Genomic DNA, 20,529 nt, shown 5'->3' with positions numbered 1-20,529 from the left:
ACAGGTAATCTTTCTAACTGCCATTTATCACACCTCAGCAGAGAGATAATCACAGCAATCAAAGGTGTGAATGGTGTCCAAACAGGTCAGTCAGGAAAACATTACATCAAAGAACAATGAGGTGGGGTCACAAGGGGTCAAATGTTGCAGATGCTGGGGTCTGTATGAAAAACAAAAAACAGACAAAAAAACATTTTATTTGCTGGAAATCACAGCAGGTCCGGCCGCATCTGTGTAGAGAGAACAAGCCAACGACGACTCGAGTCTGGATGACCCTACGTCAGGTGGGGTTACATGTAGCATGACATGAACCCAAGATCCCGGTTGAGGCCGTTCTCATGGCTATCAGTTTCTGCTCTACGATTTTGCGTTGTCGTGTGTCTCGTCCCACGTACTCCCCGCGTGGGAGACTTCTACTGCCTCCCAAAGATACACAAAGCCAACACACCCGGACGTCCTATCATATCAGGCAACGGAACCCTGTGTGAGAACCTCTCTGGATACGTCGAGGGCATCCTGAAACCCATCGTACAGGGAACCCCAGCTTCTGTCGCGACACTACAGACTTCTTACAGAAACTCAGCACCCACGGACCAGTTGAACCAGGAACACTCCTCGCCACGATGGACGTCTCGGCACTCTACACCAGTATCCCCACAATGACGGCATCGCTGCGACAGCCTCAGTACTCAACACCAACAGCCAATCTCCAGACGCCATCCTACAACTCATCCGCTTCATCCTTGACCACAATGTCTTCACCTTCGACAACCAGTTCTTTACCCAAACACACGGAACAGCCATGGGGACCAAATTCGCACCCCAATACGCCAACATCTTCATGCACAAGTTTGAGCAAGACTTCTTCGCTGCACAGGACCTCCAACCAACGCTATACACCAGATACATCGACGACATTTTCTTCCTATGGACCCACGGCGAAGAATCACTGAAAAGACTACACGATAACATCAACAAGTTCCATCCCACCATCAAACTCACCATGGACTACTCCTCAGAATCGGTTTCATTCTTGGACACACGATTCTCCATCAAAGACGGACACCTCAGCACTTCACTCTACCGCAAGCCCACGGACAACCTCAGGATGCTCTACTTCTCCAGCTTCCACCCTAACCACGTTAAAGAAGCCATCCCCTATGGACAAGCCCTGTGAATACACAGGATCTGCTCAGACGAGGAGGAACACGATGGACACCTACAGACGCTGAAAGACGCCCTCGTAAGAACGGGATATGACACTCGACTCGTCGATCGACAGTTCCGACGGGCCACAGCAAAAAATCGCATAGACCTCCTCAGAAGACAAACACGGGACACAACCAACAGAGTACCCTTCGCCATCCAGTACTTCCCCGGAGTGGAGAAACTACGCCATGTTCTTCGCAGCCTTCAACATGTCATCGATGACGACGAACACCTCGCTAAGGCCATCCCCACGCCTCCACTACTCGCCTTTGAACAGCCGCCTAACCTCAAACAGACCATCGTTCGCAGCAAATTACCCAGCTTTCAGGAGAACAGCAACCACGACACCACACAACCTTGCCACGGCAACCTCTGCAAGACATGCTAGATCATCACACGTGAGGACACCACCCACCAGGTACATGGTACATACTCATGTGACTCGGCCAACGTTGTCTACCTCATACGTTGCAGGAAAAGATGCCCCGGAGCATGGTACATCGGCGAGACCATGCAGACACTGCGACGGCGGATGAACGGACACCGCGCAACAATCGCCAGGCAGGAGTGTTCCCTCCCAGTCGGGGAACACTTCAGCAGTCAAGGACATTCAGCCTCCGATCTTCGGGTAAGCATTCTCCAAGGCGGCCTTCGAGACACACGGCAACGCAAAATCGTACAGCAGAAACTGATAGCCAAGTTCCGCACTCATGAGGACGGCGTCAACCGGGATCTTGGGTTCATGTCACGTTACATGTAACCCCACCTGACGTAGGGTCATCCAGACTCGAGTCGTCGTTGGCTTGTTCTCTCTACACAGATGTGGCCGGACCTGCTGTGATTTCCAGCAAATAAAATGTTTTTTTGTCTGTTTTTTGTTTTTCATACAGACCCCAGCATCTGCAACATTTGACCCCTTGTGACCCCACCTCATTGTTCTTTGATGTAATGTTTTCCTGACTGACCTGTTTGGACACCATTCACACCTTTGATTGCTGTGATTATCTCTCTGCCGAGGTGTGATAAATGGCAGTTAGAAAGATTACCTGTAATCATCTGGCATTATTCTCTGACTATATAAGCTGTGTCTTTATGCATTTCTCCACTTCACCTGACGAAGGAGCAGCGCTCCGAAAGCTTGTGATTTCAAATAAAACTGTTGGACTATAACCTGGTGTTGTGTGACTTCTTACATTTGTCCACCCCAGTCCAACACCGGCATCTCCACACCATGAAATTCTAAAAGTTAAATAACATACCCCTAAGAGTAAGTTGGTATTTATAAAATTAAAAGTAAGCAAACTGTTTAATATGTGTTCCCTAACTTGTGTGGTTGGGGTGGCAATAAATAGAAGCTTGTTGCTTCTTTGAAAGAAATCACCACAGGATGCCCTTGTCTGTGTTCTTGGAGATTAAAGCAGAAAATACTGGAAATACTCAGCAGGTCAGGCAGCATCTGTGGAGAAAGAAACAAAGTTAATGTTTCAGGTCGATGACCTTTCATCAGACCTTAAAATATGTCAGTGCTATGACTATGTGAATCTTTGCACTTTTGGGTCTTGAGTGACAGATACAAGCTAACTCTAAAGGCTATTTCATTAATCAGAGAATAACTCTTTTTTGATGTAGATCTGCAGCATGTCAAGTAGTAAAACAAATTTTGCTGATTGAGAAAGAAAAACATTCCACCAAAGCAGAAATGTAATCATTTTAATAAGTTCATTTAATTTGTGTGTTCTTGGAGTTGTGTTTTTTGGAGAAAGTAGGGATAGATTGGTAAGTAAGAAGGTGAGAAAATAAATTGGTGATCACTCAAAAAGGGAACAGATTTGTTGGGTCAAATAGCCTATTCCTGTTCATAAGATTTCCTTTGTGTCCAACTATTAACAACATTGAAAATAGGAACAGAGATTGACAGAGGCCAGGAAGCAGGTCCATCTGCTTCTTTTCTTATGGAGGGAATAGTACATAGGCTGGCTTGAGGAAGGATGACCGAGAGAAGAACAAAAGAAAAAATGGGGAATGGAAAATTAAGACCTTAGTTTGCCCAGAGCTCAATGGTAAGCTCTTTTTTTTAAGTAGAGTGCTGTACTAAAATATATTTGTGCTCTGTATTTTAGGAAATGTCTTTAGTCCATTGCAACCAAGTGGCCACCTGAAATCCACAACTCCCCCTCCTCCTACTACCAAAAGTGCTAGTCTGTCTAGAAAGCATTCTATGGATCTAAATCAAGTGAACATGCTCTCACCACCTGCCATGTCTCCAGTGGGCTCATCACAAAGTGAGTGGAATAACTAGCAACATATTTGTGGCTAGTTCACTATGTTAATGGTGTGCATAGTCGTCAAGAAGCTAAATTGCTTAGTGCTGCTTTTCCCTAAGAATGCGTTCTCTTGTGTTGAATGTGTGCCAGATTTAAATGTATAATTTAATTAAGTTTGATGTATATAATTGTATTATACTGCATTTTGTATGTTTGTGTACTCAAAATAGTCAAAGTGAAAATAAATGAGTGCTGTAGTTGACAAATTGAACCCTTTACAAGCATTGGTATAAGATGAATGTATAAAAGATTTGATGGCAAAAGACAGTGATAAATTCAAAGGATCACAATTTGAGCTTACATGCTTAAGTTCTTAACCTCCTTAAGAATAACTTAGTTCTGTATAACAAGAGGTGAAAGCTAAATAAATTACTTCATTACTACTGCAGGAAACAGGTCACACTTTATCCTCAGAAATGGCAAAATGCAGTAGAAATTTGAATTGGAATGTGCCCATAGATTATATCAACAGCAACTTGCATTTATATAGCGCCTTTAACATAGTAAAATGTTGCACGGCGCTTCTCGAGCATTATCAAACAAAATTTAACAGAGCCATATGAGGACAGCTTGGTCTCAGATGTAGGTTTTAAAGAGTGTCTTAAGGGAGGAGAGAGAGGTGGAGAGGTTTAGGCAGGGAATTTCAGAGCATGTGGCCTAGGCAGCTGATGCTACAGCTGCCAGTGGTGCGGCGATGAAAGTTGGGGGTGTACAAGAGGCCAGAATTGCAGGAGCGCAGATATCTCGGTGGGTTGTAGGGCTGGAGGAGGTTACAGAGATAGGGAAGGATGAGTGGAGGGATTTGAAAGCAAGGATGAGAATTTTTTAAATGAGAAGTTGCCAGACCGAGAGCCAATGTCAGTCAGCGAGCACAGTGGTGATGGATGAACGAGACTTGGTGCGAGTTAGGATACAGCTTGAATCAATTGGTAGCACTTTTGCTTGTAGATTAGGGTTTGAGCATATAATCTAGGCGGAAACTCCGGTGCAGTTCAGAGGGAGTGATGCATTGTTTGGAGTGCTGTTTTTTGGATAACATGTTAAACACAGGTCCTAGCTACCTGTTCTGGTGGTTCAGGTGGACGTTAAAGTTTCTGCAGCACTATTTGAAGAAGAGCAAGTCTACATTACTCCCTCAGCCAGTACCAGCTAAAAACAGACATGGCTGTTTGTGGAATATTATTGGCACATTTGTCCACATAACAATCACTGCACTTCAAAAAGTAGTTCACTGTGTACAGTGCATCGAAGTGTTTAGACATGAAAAATACTATATAAATGCAGATATATATTTCAATCAATGTAAATATTTTGTAACAATTACTTTCATTCTTTACTATATTTGTGCTTCAGTGACCCTTGTAAATCACTGTACTTTCACACAATTATAATAACTCCATCAAACTCTTTTATAATATACCAATACAGTTAACTGAAGAAACAACTTAAAATTGAGAAATAACAAATACTTGAGCCCACCTTTGTGAAAATACAGGTGACACTTGTTAAAAGAAATTGTCCCTTGGTAGTTTATTTATAATTCACAGAGCAGGCACAATGCAAATTGTTGAATTGTCATAGACCCTGTTTATAGGGCTTTAATTTATACATTGATGCAATTGCATGTTAATTTGCTGACATCCAATGTCTGTCTGCCCTGAGAGATGATAAGTTTATTTCTGTAGCTGAGCTGAAAACAAGTACATTTTGCCCCAATAGAATTTATTCCTGTCCCTTATACTTGAATCTATTAGGGCCATGGTACATGCAGATAACTATTCAAATCTTCTTACCTTCTATAGAGCAAAACAATTCCAGCAGCTTTGTGGAATTAGTGAGAAGGGAATTACACACATTAAAATTGGAAGCAGCATTACCATAAGTGTCCAGTGGTTGAAATTTTTTAAATATTTCTAAGTGTTATTATTTCAAAGGAGTATTATTTTCCCTGCAAGTTGGTCTGAGAGATAAACCTTGCACTGCCAAGACCTTGAGAATCAGTCTGTGAAAATCCATCCCTTTGGTGTCTTTCAGTTCAAGCTATGTTAATGCCTTGAATCCTGCTCAGCCTGTGAGAGTCCATACCCAGGCCCAACCATAAAGTAGATCTCAGACATTGGTGAGGCTGGTAAACTTGACCATAAAAAGGGCTTTTGATAGATGGTAGAGGATCCTATCAATTTTAAGACTAAACACTACGGGCCGTATTTTCCGATCGGAGGCTTCCTGCATGCGGCGGCCTCCGATCTGGAATAAATCTACGGACTTACCTGAGGGCTCCCGAGGTCCGGACACTTCCGTTCCTGGGCCTCTCCAACTTGAGATGCGCAGGGCCCACGTATCCCAGAGGCGCATGCGGTTCGCAAGCGTCCCTGGGATCACTTGGGCCATGGGGAGCCAATCAAAGAATGGAATCTCCCTTCATACACTTGACAGATAGACCTGTCAAATATATGAATGGAGATCACCCCAAAAACACTAAAACATTAAATACATTTTTTAAAATCACATTTTAATAATTAGTTGAAATTACAATAAATTAAATATTTTAAACAAAAATTTAATTTTTTGAAAAAAGTAATTGAAGTTTTTTACGGGGCTAAAAATAAACTTACCTTTTAGTATTTTTAAATGATAAATGAGTGAGAATTTTTTAAAAATCTTATGCTGGTAAAAGCAGGCCTTGCACCTACTTTTACCAGGCATAAGATTTCTAAGGGTTTTCTGCGGGCGGAGGTTCTGCAGAAAGCGGAACTCTCTGCCCGCAGAGGCCCTTCTCCAGGGCAGGCGTCCGATTCGTCGAGAGCATTCTTGACAGATCGGAAATGCCGGTTTCCAGCACATGCGCTTCGCGTACCTGAAACCGGCATTTCCGATGTCCCTACGGGTGTGTACACAGCGCATACACACCCGTAGGGATCGGAATATCCAGCCCTATATTTACTTATGAGCACATATTGGTGCAGCCTTCAAATAGATTGTGAAGACTTCATATATATATTTTTTAAGTAACTTAGAGAAGATTTGATGCATTACATACATGGAAATTTTGATTCTTTTCACCTGCTCTACTTCACAGGTCATGGTTAGCAGGGCATTCAAACCAGGACAGTCAGAGATTGCCCACTCCTTTAAGAGAATTCCAGACAAAACAACATAAGCTTTCTTAAATGTATATTAGGTGGCATAACCATGCAGTTCAAGATAACTAGGATGAACATTTCTGAAAATTGGTTGCTGCGAATTTTTAAGCTCTAATTTAAAAATATAAGTGCACTGACAACCCGAAGGAGTCTACTGGAGAAGTTAAAGTTAAGCCTGGGAATTTACAGCGATCTAAAATTCTACCATTCCATCCTTTTACTACAAATTTTCTTTCCAACACCTTACATACAACTCTAATACCCAATTGCAAAGTACACTTTTTTAGCATATATGTTAATGCCATCTTCATTAAACATTTTTCATATTTTTTGAAGGTGACATCATAACTTATATACTCTACAATCTGTACCTCATTTTAATTCCCAATAATTATTAGAATTTATGTCTGTCTTGTACCATTTTAATTACCTAAAATGTGATATAAACAGAATAAAAACCATTGGATGCAATATATATACCCCGCTTTGTTACATTAACTGTAACTCATTCTTGTCTTCCACTTATGAGTTCTCATATGACTATGGATGGGTGCAAACAAGGGTATGATGACCCTTATTCACTTTGCTAGTTACATTTATTTTATACCAAATGGAATAGGTACAGTGCAATATAAATATGCTGCAGTCTTTTTACAAGGTGCCCATGCCTTCTGTAGCAGTTATACCTCAAATTGCTCAGCTACAACTGTAGGATTGGCAGATTTCTTGTGCTGTGCAGCTAAGTTGCCTTGTGTAAACATTATACCCTTAGAATAGTAGCGATACCCACAAAGATTGAACATTTGGTTGCAAATCTATTGTTTAATGAAAAGGGCTTGTTTGTTAATTAGGTAAAGGAAACACTGATTAAATTTAAAGCTGAAGGAAAATCCATAATTTTTCCCTGTCACTAAGGGTTCAAGAATGAGCATGTGTTGGATCCTGTGATGGTGGGACCATAAATTTATATTGAAGGATGGGCTAGATTGGCCAAATGACCTTCATCTGTACTTCTTTGCGATATGGTTATCACATTGTCTTATTATGTGGACAAAATAAGAAACTTAGAGAGATGGGATTGTTTCCTGTGTTGAGTAGGATTGACACTAGAATCTTAGATTCCCTATCTCCAAATAGAACCTGATAACTGGTTTGTAAAATGCATTGCCCCCTCCACTGCTAGTAGTCAAAAAGGAACTTTTCAAGAGAAACAGACACTTAAAAAAATTTGCTAAGTGACCCTGCAGGATATCTATAGAGCACAAAGAGAAACCTGCACAACTTCTCTAAGCACCTCAATTTTGCAGGGTAGGCTGGTCTATCTGTGCTAAAGTTGCCACCCTAGTTATCTGTGATAATGTGTCGTGTAAATTAATAAGAAAATGATTATTTACTGCTTGATATAATAGTACATCATTCTTTAAATTAAAGTATAGCCATGGAACCTATCATATGGCATCCTCCTGAACCTGCTGTGGGGAGAGCATTTGTTCCTTTTCGGGAGTTGCTTTACCTGCTCTTGTTAACTGTGTACTTTTCTTTTTTTAAATCCTGTATTTGATTTGTTGTGTAAATAGTTTTAAACTACTTTTTTCCTCTCCGCATTGAAGATTGAGGGGAAGGTTGAATTATTTTCAAACCCCATGTTTTGTGACTCTCGTGATCCAAATAAACTGACGATCACTGCCTGAAGAGGTCCTTGTAAAGTGCATTAGTAATGTCAAGTGACTTTGCCTCATAATGCCTTAAAGGGGGCAATCAGGCATCAACTCTGTTGTTTTCCTGGTTGGGTTAGCAAGCTGTCCATGAATAGCACTGACACCTAAGGTAACCTTAACCTGTGATTCTCGGGGCTTCTGACCATTTTTTTTGGCTCCTAAAATATCTATTGGAGCCAAGTATTTCAGTGTAAAATTATTAAATTTGAGGTCTTTGGAATGTGTGTTTTGTGAAGGTCTTTGTCTCAAGGGTCCTTAGTTTTTGTGACTAAATTCTTTATGGTGAACACGAAAAACATGACTTGATAAAGTTGGTCTACAAATTTGGGCAAGCCAATAACAATTTGGTGATGCAAACACTATAAAAATAGTCTTTGAGTTTGTCCAGTGCACAAGAATACATTGTTTTTATTGTAATTGACTTTTGAATTTTTCTTGAATAATGTATTCATCATATTGGCCTGATTGCTTTTTACTTGTAATAAAGTTAAAATACTGCAAATCAGAAGCAAAAACAGAAAATGCTAAAAACGCACAGCAGGTCAGTCAGCATCTGCAGAGAGAATAGACAAGTTAACATTTTATGAGCAGACACGTTTTCATATTTGAAATATAAGCAGACAGACATATTAATATAATCAAACCGGTGGGGGGGGGGGGGGGGGGGTGGAATGTCTATATTACAAAAGGACACACAAACCCAGAGAGGAATCATGAGTGCAATAATGTAACAGATCACCTTAGTTAAGTAATGGACAGAAGCATTAAAGAAACAAAGGGTGTGTAAATAGCTAAGGAAGTAGTTGGCCTGGGGAAAGGCAAGAAAGTGGCAGAGATGGAGAACCTCAGGGCAAGAATTAATTGAAATGGGTTTGAAAATGAGGATATAACTAAAGTATGAAGTTATTAAAATCAGTGTTCAGACCAGAAGGTTACGGAGTGCCTAGGAAGAAGAAGCTTGTCTTGAGCTTCATTGGAACAGTGTATAAGAGCAAAAGAACATAAGAAATAGGAGCAGGAGCAGGCCATTCGGCCCCTCGAGCCTGCTCCGCCATTTAATGAGATAATGGCTGATCCGATTTTGGCCTCAACTCCACTTCCCAGCCCGCTACCCACAACCCTCGACTCCCCTGTTGCTCAAAAATCTGTCTATCTCAGTCTTGAATATATTCAATGCTTCAACTTCCACAGCTCTCTGGGGTAAAGAATGCCAAAGATTCACCACCCTCTGAGAGAAGAAATTGCTCCTCATCCCTGTCTTAAATGGGCGACCCCTTATTCTGAGACTATGCCCCCTCTTTCTAGATTCCCCCACGAGGGGAAACATCCTTTCAGCATCTACCCTGTCCAACCCCCTCAGAATCTTATATGTTTCAATAAGATCACCTCTCATTCTTCTAAACGCCAATGAGTATAGGCCCAACCTGCTCAACCTTTCACAGAAATCACAGAAACCCCACAGTGCAGGTAGAGGCCATTTCGGCCCATCGAGCCTGCACCGACACATATCCCACCCGATCCCCGTAACCCCTACACCAACACATATCCCACCCTATCCCCGTAACCCCACGTATTTAATCCCCCTAACACTAAGGGTCAATTTATCATAGCCAATCATCCTAACCCGCACATCTTTGGACTGTGGGAGGAAACCGGAGCACCCGGAGGAAACCCATGCAAACACGGGGAGAATGTGCAAACTCCACACAGACAGTCACCCGAGGCCGGATTCGAACCCGGGTCCCTGGCGCTGTGAGGCAACAGTGCTAACCACTATGCCACCACTTTCCTCATAAGACAACCCTTCCATCCCAGGAATCAACCTAGTGAACCTTCTCTGAACTGCCTCCAATGCAAGTATGTCCCTCCTTAAATAAGGGGACCAAAACTGTACACAGTACTCCAGGTGTGGTCTCACCAGTGCCCTGTACAGTTGTAGCAAGACTTCCCTACTTTTATACTCTATCCCCCTTGAAATAAAGGCCAATATTCCATTTGCCTTCCTAATTACTTGCTGCACCTGCATGTTAACTTTTTGTGTTTCATGTATGAAGACACCCAAATCCCTCTGTACCGCCACATTCTGTAGTCTTTCTCCATTTAAATAATATTTTTCTTTTCTATTCTTCCTACCAAAGTGGATAACTTCACATTTTTCCACATTTTACTCCATCTGCCAAATTCTTGCCCACTCACTGAACCTATCTATATCCCTTTATGTCCTCCTCACAACTTGCTTTCCCACCTAGCTTTGTATCGTCTGCAAATTTGGCTACAATACACTCGCTTCCTTCATCCAAGTCATTAATATAGATTGAAAATAGTTGTTGAGGCCCCAGCACTGATCCCTGTGGCACCCCACTAGTTACAGATTGCCATCCTGAAAATGACATCCTGACCCTCTGTTTTCTGTCAGTTAGCCAATCCTCTATCCAATCTAATATATTACCCCCAACACCATGAGCTGTTATCTTATGCAGTATCCTTTTATGTGGCACCTTGTCGAATGCCTTTTGGAAATCCAAATACACTACATCTACTGGTTCCCCTTTATCCACCCTGCCCCTTACCTCCTCAAAGAACTCTAATAGGTTTGTCAAACATGATTTCCCTTACAATCAACCAGAGTCAACATGGTTTTATGAATTATGATTTTCTAAATGCCCTGCTACTACTTCCTTAATAATGGATTCAAGCATTTTGCCAATGACAGATGTTAGGCTAACTGGCCTATAGTTTCCTGCTTTCTGTCTCCCTCCTTTTTTGAATAAGGATGTTACATTTGCAGTTTTCCAATCCGCAGGGACTTTTCCAGAGTCAAGGGAATTTTGGAAGATTACAACCAATGCATCCATGCATCCACTATCTCTGTAGCCACTTCTTTTAAGACCCTAGGATGCAGGCCATCAGGTCCAGGGGACTTGTCCACCTTTAGATCCATGATGGGTCAGAGTAGGAATGGGAGGAGGAGTTAGAGTAGCAAGCCACAGACAGCTTGGGGTTGCACTTGCAGATAGAATGGAGGTGTTGCGCAAAGTGATCATCTAATCTGCATTTGACTTCCCCAATGTAGAGGAAACTTTGCAATCTGTTTCTCTTTTTTTCCAATCAAATGTTAGCACAATTGCAGGATGGGAAACAAGTGAACATAAGAAATAAGAGCAGGAGTCGGCCATTTGGCCCCTCGAGCCTGCTCTGCCATTTAATGAGATCATGGCTGATCTGATAGGCTCAGCTCCATTTCCCTGCCCGCTCCCCATAACCCATCACTCCCTTATTGTTCAAAAATCTGTCTATCTCCATCTTAAATATATTCAATGACCCAGCTTCCACAGATTCACGACCCTCAGAGAAGAAATTCCTCCTCATCTCTGTTTTAAATGGACGACCCCTTATTCTGAAACTATGCCCCCTAGTTCTAGATTCTCCCATGAGGGGAAACATCCTCTCAGCATCTACCTTGTCAAGCCCCCTCAGTATCTTATATGTTTCAATAAGATCACCTCTCATTCTTCTACATTCCAATGAGTATAGGCCCAGCCTGCTCAACTTTTCTTCATAAGTCAACCCCTTCATCTCAGGAATCAACTTCATGAACCTTCTCTGAACTGCCTCCAATGCAAGTATATCCCTCCTTAAATAAGGAGACCAAAATCAAAGTACAGGACTCGGTTAGATAACAAAGCTTATACACCGTAACAATTCACAGAGAAAGAAAATTACGTTAATCTTACATATATTGCCTGTACCAATTCCCTTCTATCTAAAACCTTCCTTCTGAAATTGGATTCCTAGACACAGCACTTCCAAAACAATTGTCTATGCACATAAAAGAACTAAATCGACGCTTCTGAGCTAACAACAACTTGTATTTATATAGCGCCTTTAACGTAGTAAACCGTCCCAAGGCGTTTCACAAGGAGTGTTAGAAAACAAAATGACGCCGAACCACATAAGGAGAAATTAGGGCAGATGGCCAAAAGCTTGGTCAAAGAGGTAGGTTTTAAAGTGTGTCTTAAAGGAGGGAAGAACCTAATAGCTGTAATGCAAAGTAATGCCCCATCTGCTCCTTCTGACTAGGGTCTTTGAACACATAATCACATGGATTACAACTTTTGGGTTTCCAAGATTTTTTTTTTTTTAACGACTCCATTACCTGATTCAAAAACACCTGCTTAGTTTCCAACTACATAGAACAAATCACTGCTTCCTTACCACACCAACCAGCAAACCCTCTTCCTTCCCCACTGTGTGGAATGTGAAGGGCCACCTTTAAAGTGCACACTGGACTCCTTATTTGATAAAAGGGGCACTAAAATTAAGATAGAATGTGTTCTCCTTCACTTAGCATTCACATGGCCCAATTTTTTAATGGTGCAAATTTCTGTTCCGATCTCTTTAAACTAGTATATTTGTGGACTCCTGCAAGTTGATTTTTTTTTGCTGTAAAAAATGAACATTGTAAAGAATGCAAACTTTGCAAGTTACACTATGGTCCAAGAAAAAATTTGACTACATACAGTCTTTGCACTTCAAAAGTAACATCGTTGGAAGAGCTTTAAGATGCTTGATGTAAGTGCAAGTATTATCCATGGTACAAATTGTTCTCAAACTTTAGTAATCTGTAAAAGTATATTAATTCATTTATTTTACAATCTCGAAATGTTATCAATAGTGCATATAGGACAATTTGTTTCTTTTGCATGCATGACCACCACCACACATGTATCAACTACAAGGTTATCACACTTGGGACTACATACAAGTCTAATTCGCCCCAACAGTTCATTATTCCATGGCTAGTATATGATATTAACCATCTAATTATACAAAACCACATGCTCTGTATTAAATATTTAACTATTTCAATGTGTATAGGCAAAGCTTAGAAGTTGCAGTCACTGATTTGGATCTGGTGATTTTTTCCCCCCGTTGACTACTCAGGTAGTGTAAGATTTCTTCAAAACCTAGTTTTCCTAGTTGTATACTGCAGCTGCATTGTGTGAAACTATTGTAACACTCAAAATAAATGATGGAAATTGACTTGATTTACAATTTACAGATGGCCTTGAAATGTACTTGGCATCAATGTATGAAATTGCAAGTTACTATTTCTGCTTACTTGAATAAACTACTTTTTTTCCCTCAGCATTAACATTAAATGTTTTTTTTTTGGACAGTTTTACAGAAAGCCTTTACATCGGTCTTAAAGTAATAACCTGGCACTTTTTGTTTTCTTAATGAGCAGGATCTGGGACACCCAAGCCATCTACCCCTACACCAACCAACACCCCTTCATCAACTCCACACCCTCCTGATGTCCAATCCCCAACATCTACAGCTACTCCCACAGCTACCCCTTCTGCACAAGAGTCAGGTCTCAGTCCGCAGACCCTTTTAACCCCTTTTGCCCAACAGCAGATGGCTCTCAGTCAAGCTCTGCCAGTAATGACCATTCCTCTTTCCACTATGGTAACTTCCATTACAACAGGAAGTTCATCCACCCAGGTGATGGCAAATCCAGCGGGTCTCAACTTCATCAATGTAGTGGGCTCTGTTTGGTAAGAATATTTACAAATCTTTTAAACCTATCCTAAACATTTTAATTGGATGTATTAATCTTATAAGATTGAAGTGTATTTTCACTTTTATTCAATACTGTGGATTTTGACAACGGATGCTGGCTGAGCACCATGCTTTTCTATATTCAGCATCCTTCACGTACCACAGGAGCTAGCCCAGGTTGGCAGTGAAATAATATCGCTATTGATGCTTTTAAGGAGTTTTTGATGCCATAACGACAGGTGGCAGCCATATTACACTCTCTCCTATGCTACTCTTATCTTCTCGTCATTGTAGCATTTACTGTACTCCTGCATGATGAGTTTGTTTTATAGTTTTCCTCAAGCCTGATTATCTCACTTTGTTTTACTTGTTGAAGAGATTTGGTAACTTCAAAGATGTAATGAAAGGTTTAATTTTCCAAGTGCATATGGGGAACCTCACTGTCAGTGTGTACTCGAACAGTTAGTCCCAAAATGTAACCCAACTTTTACACTGGTTGGCACCCACCATTGGATGCCTTTGTTCTACAACAACAACTTGTATTTATATAGCGCCTTTAATGTAGTAAAACCCAAGGCGCTGCACAGCAGTATTTTAAGACAAAAAATTTGACACCGATCCACATAAGGATAAATTAGGGCAGGTGACCAAAAGCTTGGTCAAAGAGGTAGGTTTTAAGCAGCGTCTTAAAGGAGGAAAGAGAGGTAGCGAGGCAGACAGGTTTAGGCAGGGAATTCCAGAGCTTAGGGCCTAGGCAACAGAAGGCACGGCCACCAAAGGTTGAGCGATTATAATCAGGGATCCTCAAGAGGGCAGAATTAGAGGAGCACAGATATCTCTGGGGGGTTGTGGGGCTGAAGGAGATTACAGAGATAGGAAGGGGCGAGGCCATGGAGAATTTTGAAATCGAGGCGCTGCTTAACTGGGAGCCAATGTAGGTCAGCGAGCACATGGGTGATGGGCGAACGGGACTTGGTGCGAGTGAGGACACGGGCAGCTGAGTTTTGGATGACCAAGTTTACGTAGGGTGGAATGTGGGAGGCCAGCCAGGAATGTGTTGGAATAGTCAAGTCTAGAGGTAACAAAGGCATGGATGAAGGTTTCAGCAGTGGATGAGCTGAGGCAAAGGCGGAGATGGGTGATGTTACGGAGGTGGGAAGTAGGCAGTCTTTGTTATGCTGCGGAAGCTCATTTCAGGGTCAAATATGACACCAAGGTTGTGAACAGTGTGGTTCAGCCTCAGACAGATGTCAGGGAGAGGGATGGAGTCAGTGGCGAGGGAACAGAGTTTGTGGCGGGGACCAAAAATAATGGCTTCGGTTTTTCCAATATTTAATTGGAGAACATTTTTGCTCATCCAGAACTGGATGTTGGACAAGCAGTCTGACAATTTAGAGACCGTGGAGGGTCGAGAGAAGTGGTAGTGAGGTTGAGCTGGGTGTCGTCAACGTACATGTGGAAACTGATGCTGTGTTTTCGGATGATGTCGCCAGGGGGCAACATGTAGATGAGAAATAGGAGGGGGGCCAAGGATAGATCCTTGGGGGACACCAGAGGTAACGACACGGGAGCGGGAAGCCGTTGCAGGTGATTCTCTGGTTACAATTAGATAGATAAGAATGGAACCAGGCGAGTGCAGTCCCACCCAGCTGGACGATGGTGGAGAGGAATTGGAGAAGGATGGTGTGGTCAACCGTGTCAAAGGCTGCAGACAAGTCGAGAAGGACGAGGAGGGATAGTTTACCTTTGTCACAGTCACAAAGGATGTCATTTGTGACGTTGATGAGAGCCGTTTCGGTACTGTGGCAAGGGCGGAAACCTGATTGGAGGGATTCAAATATGGAATTGCGGGAAAGTTGGGCACAGATTTGGGAGGCAACAACACGTTCAGGACTTTGGAGAGGAAAGGTAGATTGGAGATGGGGCAGCAGTTTGCAAGGACGAAGGGATCAGGGTTTGTTTTTTTGAGGAGAGGGGTGACGATGGCACATTTGAGGGAGAGGGGGACAGTACTTGAGGAGAGAGAACCGTTAACAATATCAGCTAACATGGAGCCAGAAAAGGAAGTTGGGTGGTCAGCAGTTTGGTGGGAATAGGGTCGAGGGAGCAGGAGGTAGGTCTCAGAGAAGATGAGCGCAGAGAGGTCATAAAGGGAGATCGGAGAAAAACTGGAGAAAGATATGAGTTCGGGGCTAGGACAGGGGGGAACCTTAGAGGAAGTTTGGCCCAGTGGGCTAGGGGAAGTGGCAGAGGCAGCTGAACAAATGGCCTCAATCTTAGAGACAAAGAAGTCCATGAGCTCCTCACATTTGTTATCAGAGGTGAGGGTGGAGGAGACAGGGGAGAGGGGTTTAAGAAGACGGTTAGCAGTAGAGAATAGGAGCCGGGGTTTATCCTTGCATTCCAGAATGATTCTGGAATAGTGAGCAATTTGGCAGACGAGCAGGGCCCGATAGTGCTTTATGTGGTCCAGCCAGATCTGGCGGTGAATGGCTAAATCAGTCATCCGCCATATCCGTTCAAGCCTGCGTCCCTTGGACTTAAGGGAGCAAAGATGAGAGCCGTACCAGGGGGAACGGCCAGGGCGAGAGAGGGTAATTGTTTTAGTAGGGACTAGAGCATCAAAGATAGTGGTGAGGGTGTGGTTGAGCAGATTGGCAGCTGCAGAAATGTCATGGTGAATAGAGGGCCAGAGGCTGGACAGTTGGGATTTCATAAGTGCAGTTATAAGAGAGTTGAGAGTTTTTTCCAAGGGCGGACACAGAAGGAAGTAGGGTTTTTTTTTGGGGGGGGGTGGAAGGGGGATGTGGGTGGAGAGTGGTACGAGGAAATGGTCAGAGATGGCCTTATCTGCAATTGACACAATGGTAGTCGCGAGGCCACGAGAGATGGCAAGGTTGAGGGGGTGGAATTGAATATGGGTTGGGGAGTTTACGTGGAGGGAGAGATTAAGGGAGGATAGGAGGCTAGTGAACTCAGAGGAGAGAGAGCATGATGAATTGAGATGGAGGTTGAAATCACTGAGGATGAGAAGTCATATACTGTGTATACAACACCATGTTGTGTTTCAGTCTGTCTATGCCCTTCTTCACAGACTCCACAAGGCCATCCTCCAAGAAAAGACCTGCTACAGGGGTAAACCAAGAAATACAGTTACATCTACAGCTAAGAGTCTATCAACACAGGTCACTTTCTGCAGAGCTGGGATAGCAGTGCATGAGAGTAGACTTCTCCCCCACCCTTCCCAGTACAACAGCTGCTTTCTTGGCTCAAGTCAATGAGCTGAACACTAAAAGTGTATGGTGCATTCAACACTGACCCCACTACCAGAGCTGAGTTAACTATCTCCAGTCACATCTCTTCTGAAAGCAATTCCTCCCTTACTCCAGGGTCTTATTGAAGAACTAAAATAGACCCAAACTTTTTGCTACAAACTGCATCCTCTGATCTTCCTCCACCATACTCACTGGTCAACTCTGATACTAACTGTGAGGAGCTCATGGACTGTGCGTCAAACATGGAGGCCCTCTATGTGGCTGCCTCTCCTCTGGCCCTCCCCTTGCCTCTGACTACTCCCACCAATCCTCCTAACACATCTCCCCACCCCTCTCATTTGACAGCCTGTGCCCCATTATCTCTTCCCCAACCGCTTCCCCCCCCCCCCCCCACGTAACCAATCTTTTCTTCTCCATGAAACCTACCACTTGCTCTCATGAGGTGTTCCCAATGTAGCTCCTAACTACCCAACTTCCACTTCTTGGCCTCATACATGCCAACAAAATCTCAAGTCTAGTTTCTGTCCTGTGCACAGCACCAGACTGCCCTGGTCCAATGACATGACTAAGGCTCCCTGTCTCTCCCTTTCTGTCCTCCTTGATCTCTTTGTTACCTTGACATTATTGATCACGCCATTCTCCTCAATTACCTCTTCTCCGTTATCCAGCTCCATCCTCTTGCATTTCCACTTTTACCTCTTTAATTCAGCCACAACTATTTTTCAAATGGTTTCACCTCCCTTGTCCACATAGTCACTTTCAGTGTGTCCCAGGTCTCCATTGCTAATGCCGCCTTCATTATTTACATGCTACTCTTGGTGACATTATCTACAAGAACTGGGTCAGCTTACCTGTATGTAACCTGTTCACCACCAGCAATGACTCCAAGACTCTTGCAATACTTTCTGACTGTTTGTACAATATTGGTCTTTGAATCAATTTCCTTCAGCTCAACATTGGCAATAAACAAGGCTATCATTTTCCACTTTTCACAGTGGACTGTCGAGTCTGTTCAAATAGTTTGTCACTTTCCATGGCTGTCCTCTTTGGCCAAATTCGATGATGCGCAACCACAGCACCCAGTTCAATACTGGCTGAACTTTTTACCTCATATCCTTTCCATTGCTGTGATCATATTCTTTCAGTTCTGGAATATTTCCTTGTTACACTCCTACTTCTGCCTCACTGCTGCTGAAACCCTAATTCACACCTTCATCACCTCAAGGATTCATTTCTTGTCATTCTAACTGGGTGCATCTTTTACACACTAGTTGATCTAGAGAGCTTTGGCCCATGTTCTCTTTTGCACAACCGTTATTCCATCCTTACTGAACTCCACTAGCTCTCTGTGCCCCAGTGAATCGAATTCAATTCCTTGCAAGTAAAACAGAAAATACTCAAACACTCAGCAGGTCAGGCAGCATCTGATGTGCTCTGATGAAAGGTCATCGACCTGAAACATTTCGCTCTCCACAGATGAGTTAATGTTTCAGGTCGATGACCTGTCATCAGAACTCATCCGATGCTGCCTGATCTGCTGAGTGTTTTCCAGCATTTTCTGCTTTTATTTCAGATTTCCAGCATCCGCAGTATTTTCCTTTTTGTTTTAGTGTTCAATTTCTTGTACTAGTTTTCAAGTTACTCCTTGGCCTCATTCCACCCTATCTGAGCAATCTTCTGTAGCTATTACTTCCTACCCAATCTCTCCATCCTACTATCTGCCACTGATCATTCAATCAGTGTGCCTTGGCCCTCTGGAATTTTCCCCCCAAAGCCAAATGATTATTTCGTGGGCTAAGTTCAAGAACATTGCTGTAGACAGCATCTGCAGAGCTGCAACCTGGATCATACTATTACTGAATATTGTTTGGATTTAACTTTCAATGATGACCTGCAGTTTGACAGTTCAGTTTTACTTCAGGTGTTTAATCTAAACCAAGAAAAATACACTCTTCCTTCTGAGTATTATAGTCTGCATCCTATTAATTCAGTGATCCTTTGCTTGTATTATCCAGTAGTTCATGTCAAGAAATTGTCATAACACAGCCGAGTTGATTTTTTTTACACCATTTCATAATTTCCATTCAAGTTAACAGATAATTCGAAATAAGCATCTATTGGGTTAGACTCCTGAAGTGTGAAAAGGATGCTGATTGAGGAAGAAAGTTAGTTTTATTTTATTTTTTTAAGTACCTATCCCTTGTATCATGGTAGTAAATAGTTTTCCTCTCAGAGACTTACCATTCTAACCTCCATTCACACCCAGAGCTGCTCCAATGATGTAGATTAAGAGTACAGCTACTTTCACTTGCATGGATACTTGTGCTTTGAACAGACCTGGATGTCTATCTAAAAGCACTTGGTCTGGGAAACATTATCAACTGTGGGCACAACAGTACACAGCTAGTACAAACTTTATGCAGTATTGTGCCTCCAGATTGGCATCCAGGCCAGTCAAAGGTCCTGACTTCCAAATAAAGGACCAAGATGCACTGGGCCCCACTAAACTCCACCATCACAATGACTGGAAGCACAGCTAGAGACCGAAATAGTGAGTCTCTGTGGTAAAAGAAAATCAGTTTAAAAAATGATTAGTTGCTCCTTTTAATTTCGTGGATAGGAGTGCTGTATATTAAATATTTATTTTATCCTATAATTTAAAGTCAATGCTGTATGCAAAGCTTAATTGATACCTGCATACTTTTAAAAATATTTTTATTACTCATATTAGATAATGTGCCATACATGGTGATGACACTTGGTCATTTTAGAACATAATTTGGCAATACTATTAAATGTCAGGCGAGGCTTGGAATCTGTTCTGAGAATTTTGAGATTATAGTGTTTATAGAAATTGCTAACCCAATATTTTTAAACAGAAAATAAATCCAGATTTCATAGACCTATCTGAAATTTGGGGTCATTTTTGTTGCTCTTCCCTGAATCCTTATACTTCCTTTATATCATTTCCTAAGTATAATGATTACAGTACTCCATGTGTGGTCTCAAGTCATATTTTATTGAATGTTTTTTCTTTCTTGGAGTGGCATTCTGTGGTTCTAATTGCACGCCATAACATTTTTGCTTGTCTTTGTAACTACTACCCTACATTGTGATGACACTTCGACTGTTCAGTCAGCTTTTACACAAGATCTTTTACCTGACTTATTTTGATTAAGTTTGTGCCTGCCGGGATCTATTTTCTATAACCATATTAGGTTCGTAATTTAATGATTCTTCAGCGTTACAGTAATTGTAGCGTGTTTACTTTAAACCTTTTAGTTACAGCGGATGC

The 20,529-nt window shown here is 42.2% G+C and overlaps 1 protein-coding gene across 13 annotated transcripts in view; it reads left to right on the top strand.

Annotated features, from left to right (window-relative positions):
- The window catches only part of supt20h (SPT20 homolog, SAGA complex component), an 87,462-nt gene that overhangs the window by 47,461 nt on the left and 19,472 nt on the right, over window positions 1-20,529 (top strand). For all 13 annotated transcript variants that reach the window (XM_085999381.1, XM_085999383.1, XM_085999382.1 and 10 more), the window contains exons 18-19: window positions 3,330-3,491; window positions 13,643-13,955. In XM_085999381.1, coding sequence (XP_085855507.1) covers window positions 3,330-3,491; window positions 13,643-13,955 — 475 coding nt within the window. The remainder of the gene's footprint in view (window positions 1-3,329; window positions 3,492-13,642; window positions 13,956-20,529) is intronic.

This window comes from Somniosus microcephalus, chromosome 10 (genome assembly GCF_052327205.1).
Source record: "Somniosus microcephalus isolate GS21.2 chromosome 10, FLI_Smic_1.0, whole genome shotgun sequence".
In the NCBI taxonomy this organism is placed as follows: Eukaryota; Metazoa; Chordata; class Chondrichthyes; order Squaliformes; family Somniosidae; genus Somniosus; species Somniosus microcephalus.
The sequence above is the reverse complement of the archived record's forward strand: the minus strand, read 5'-3'. Positions and strand labels throughout refer to the sequence as shown.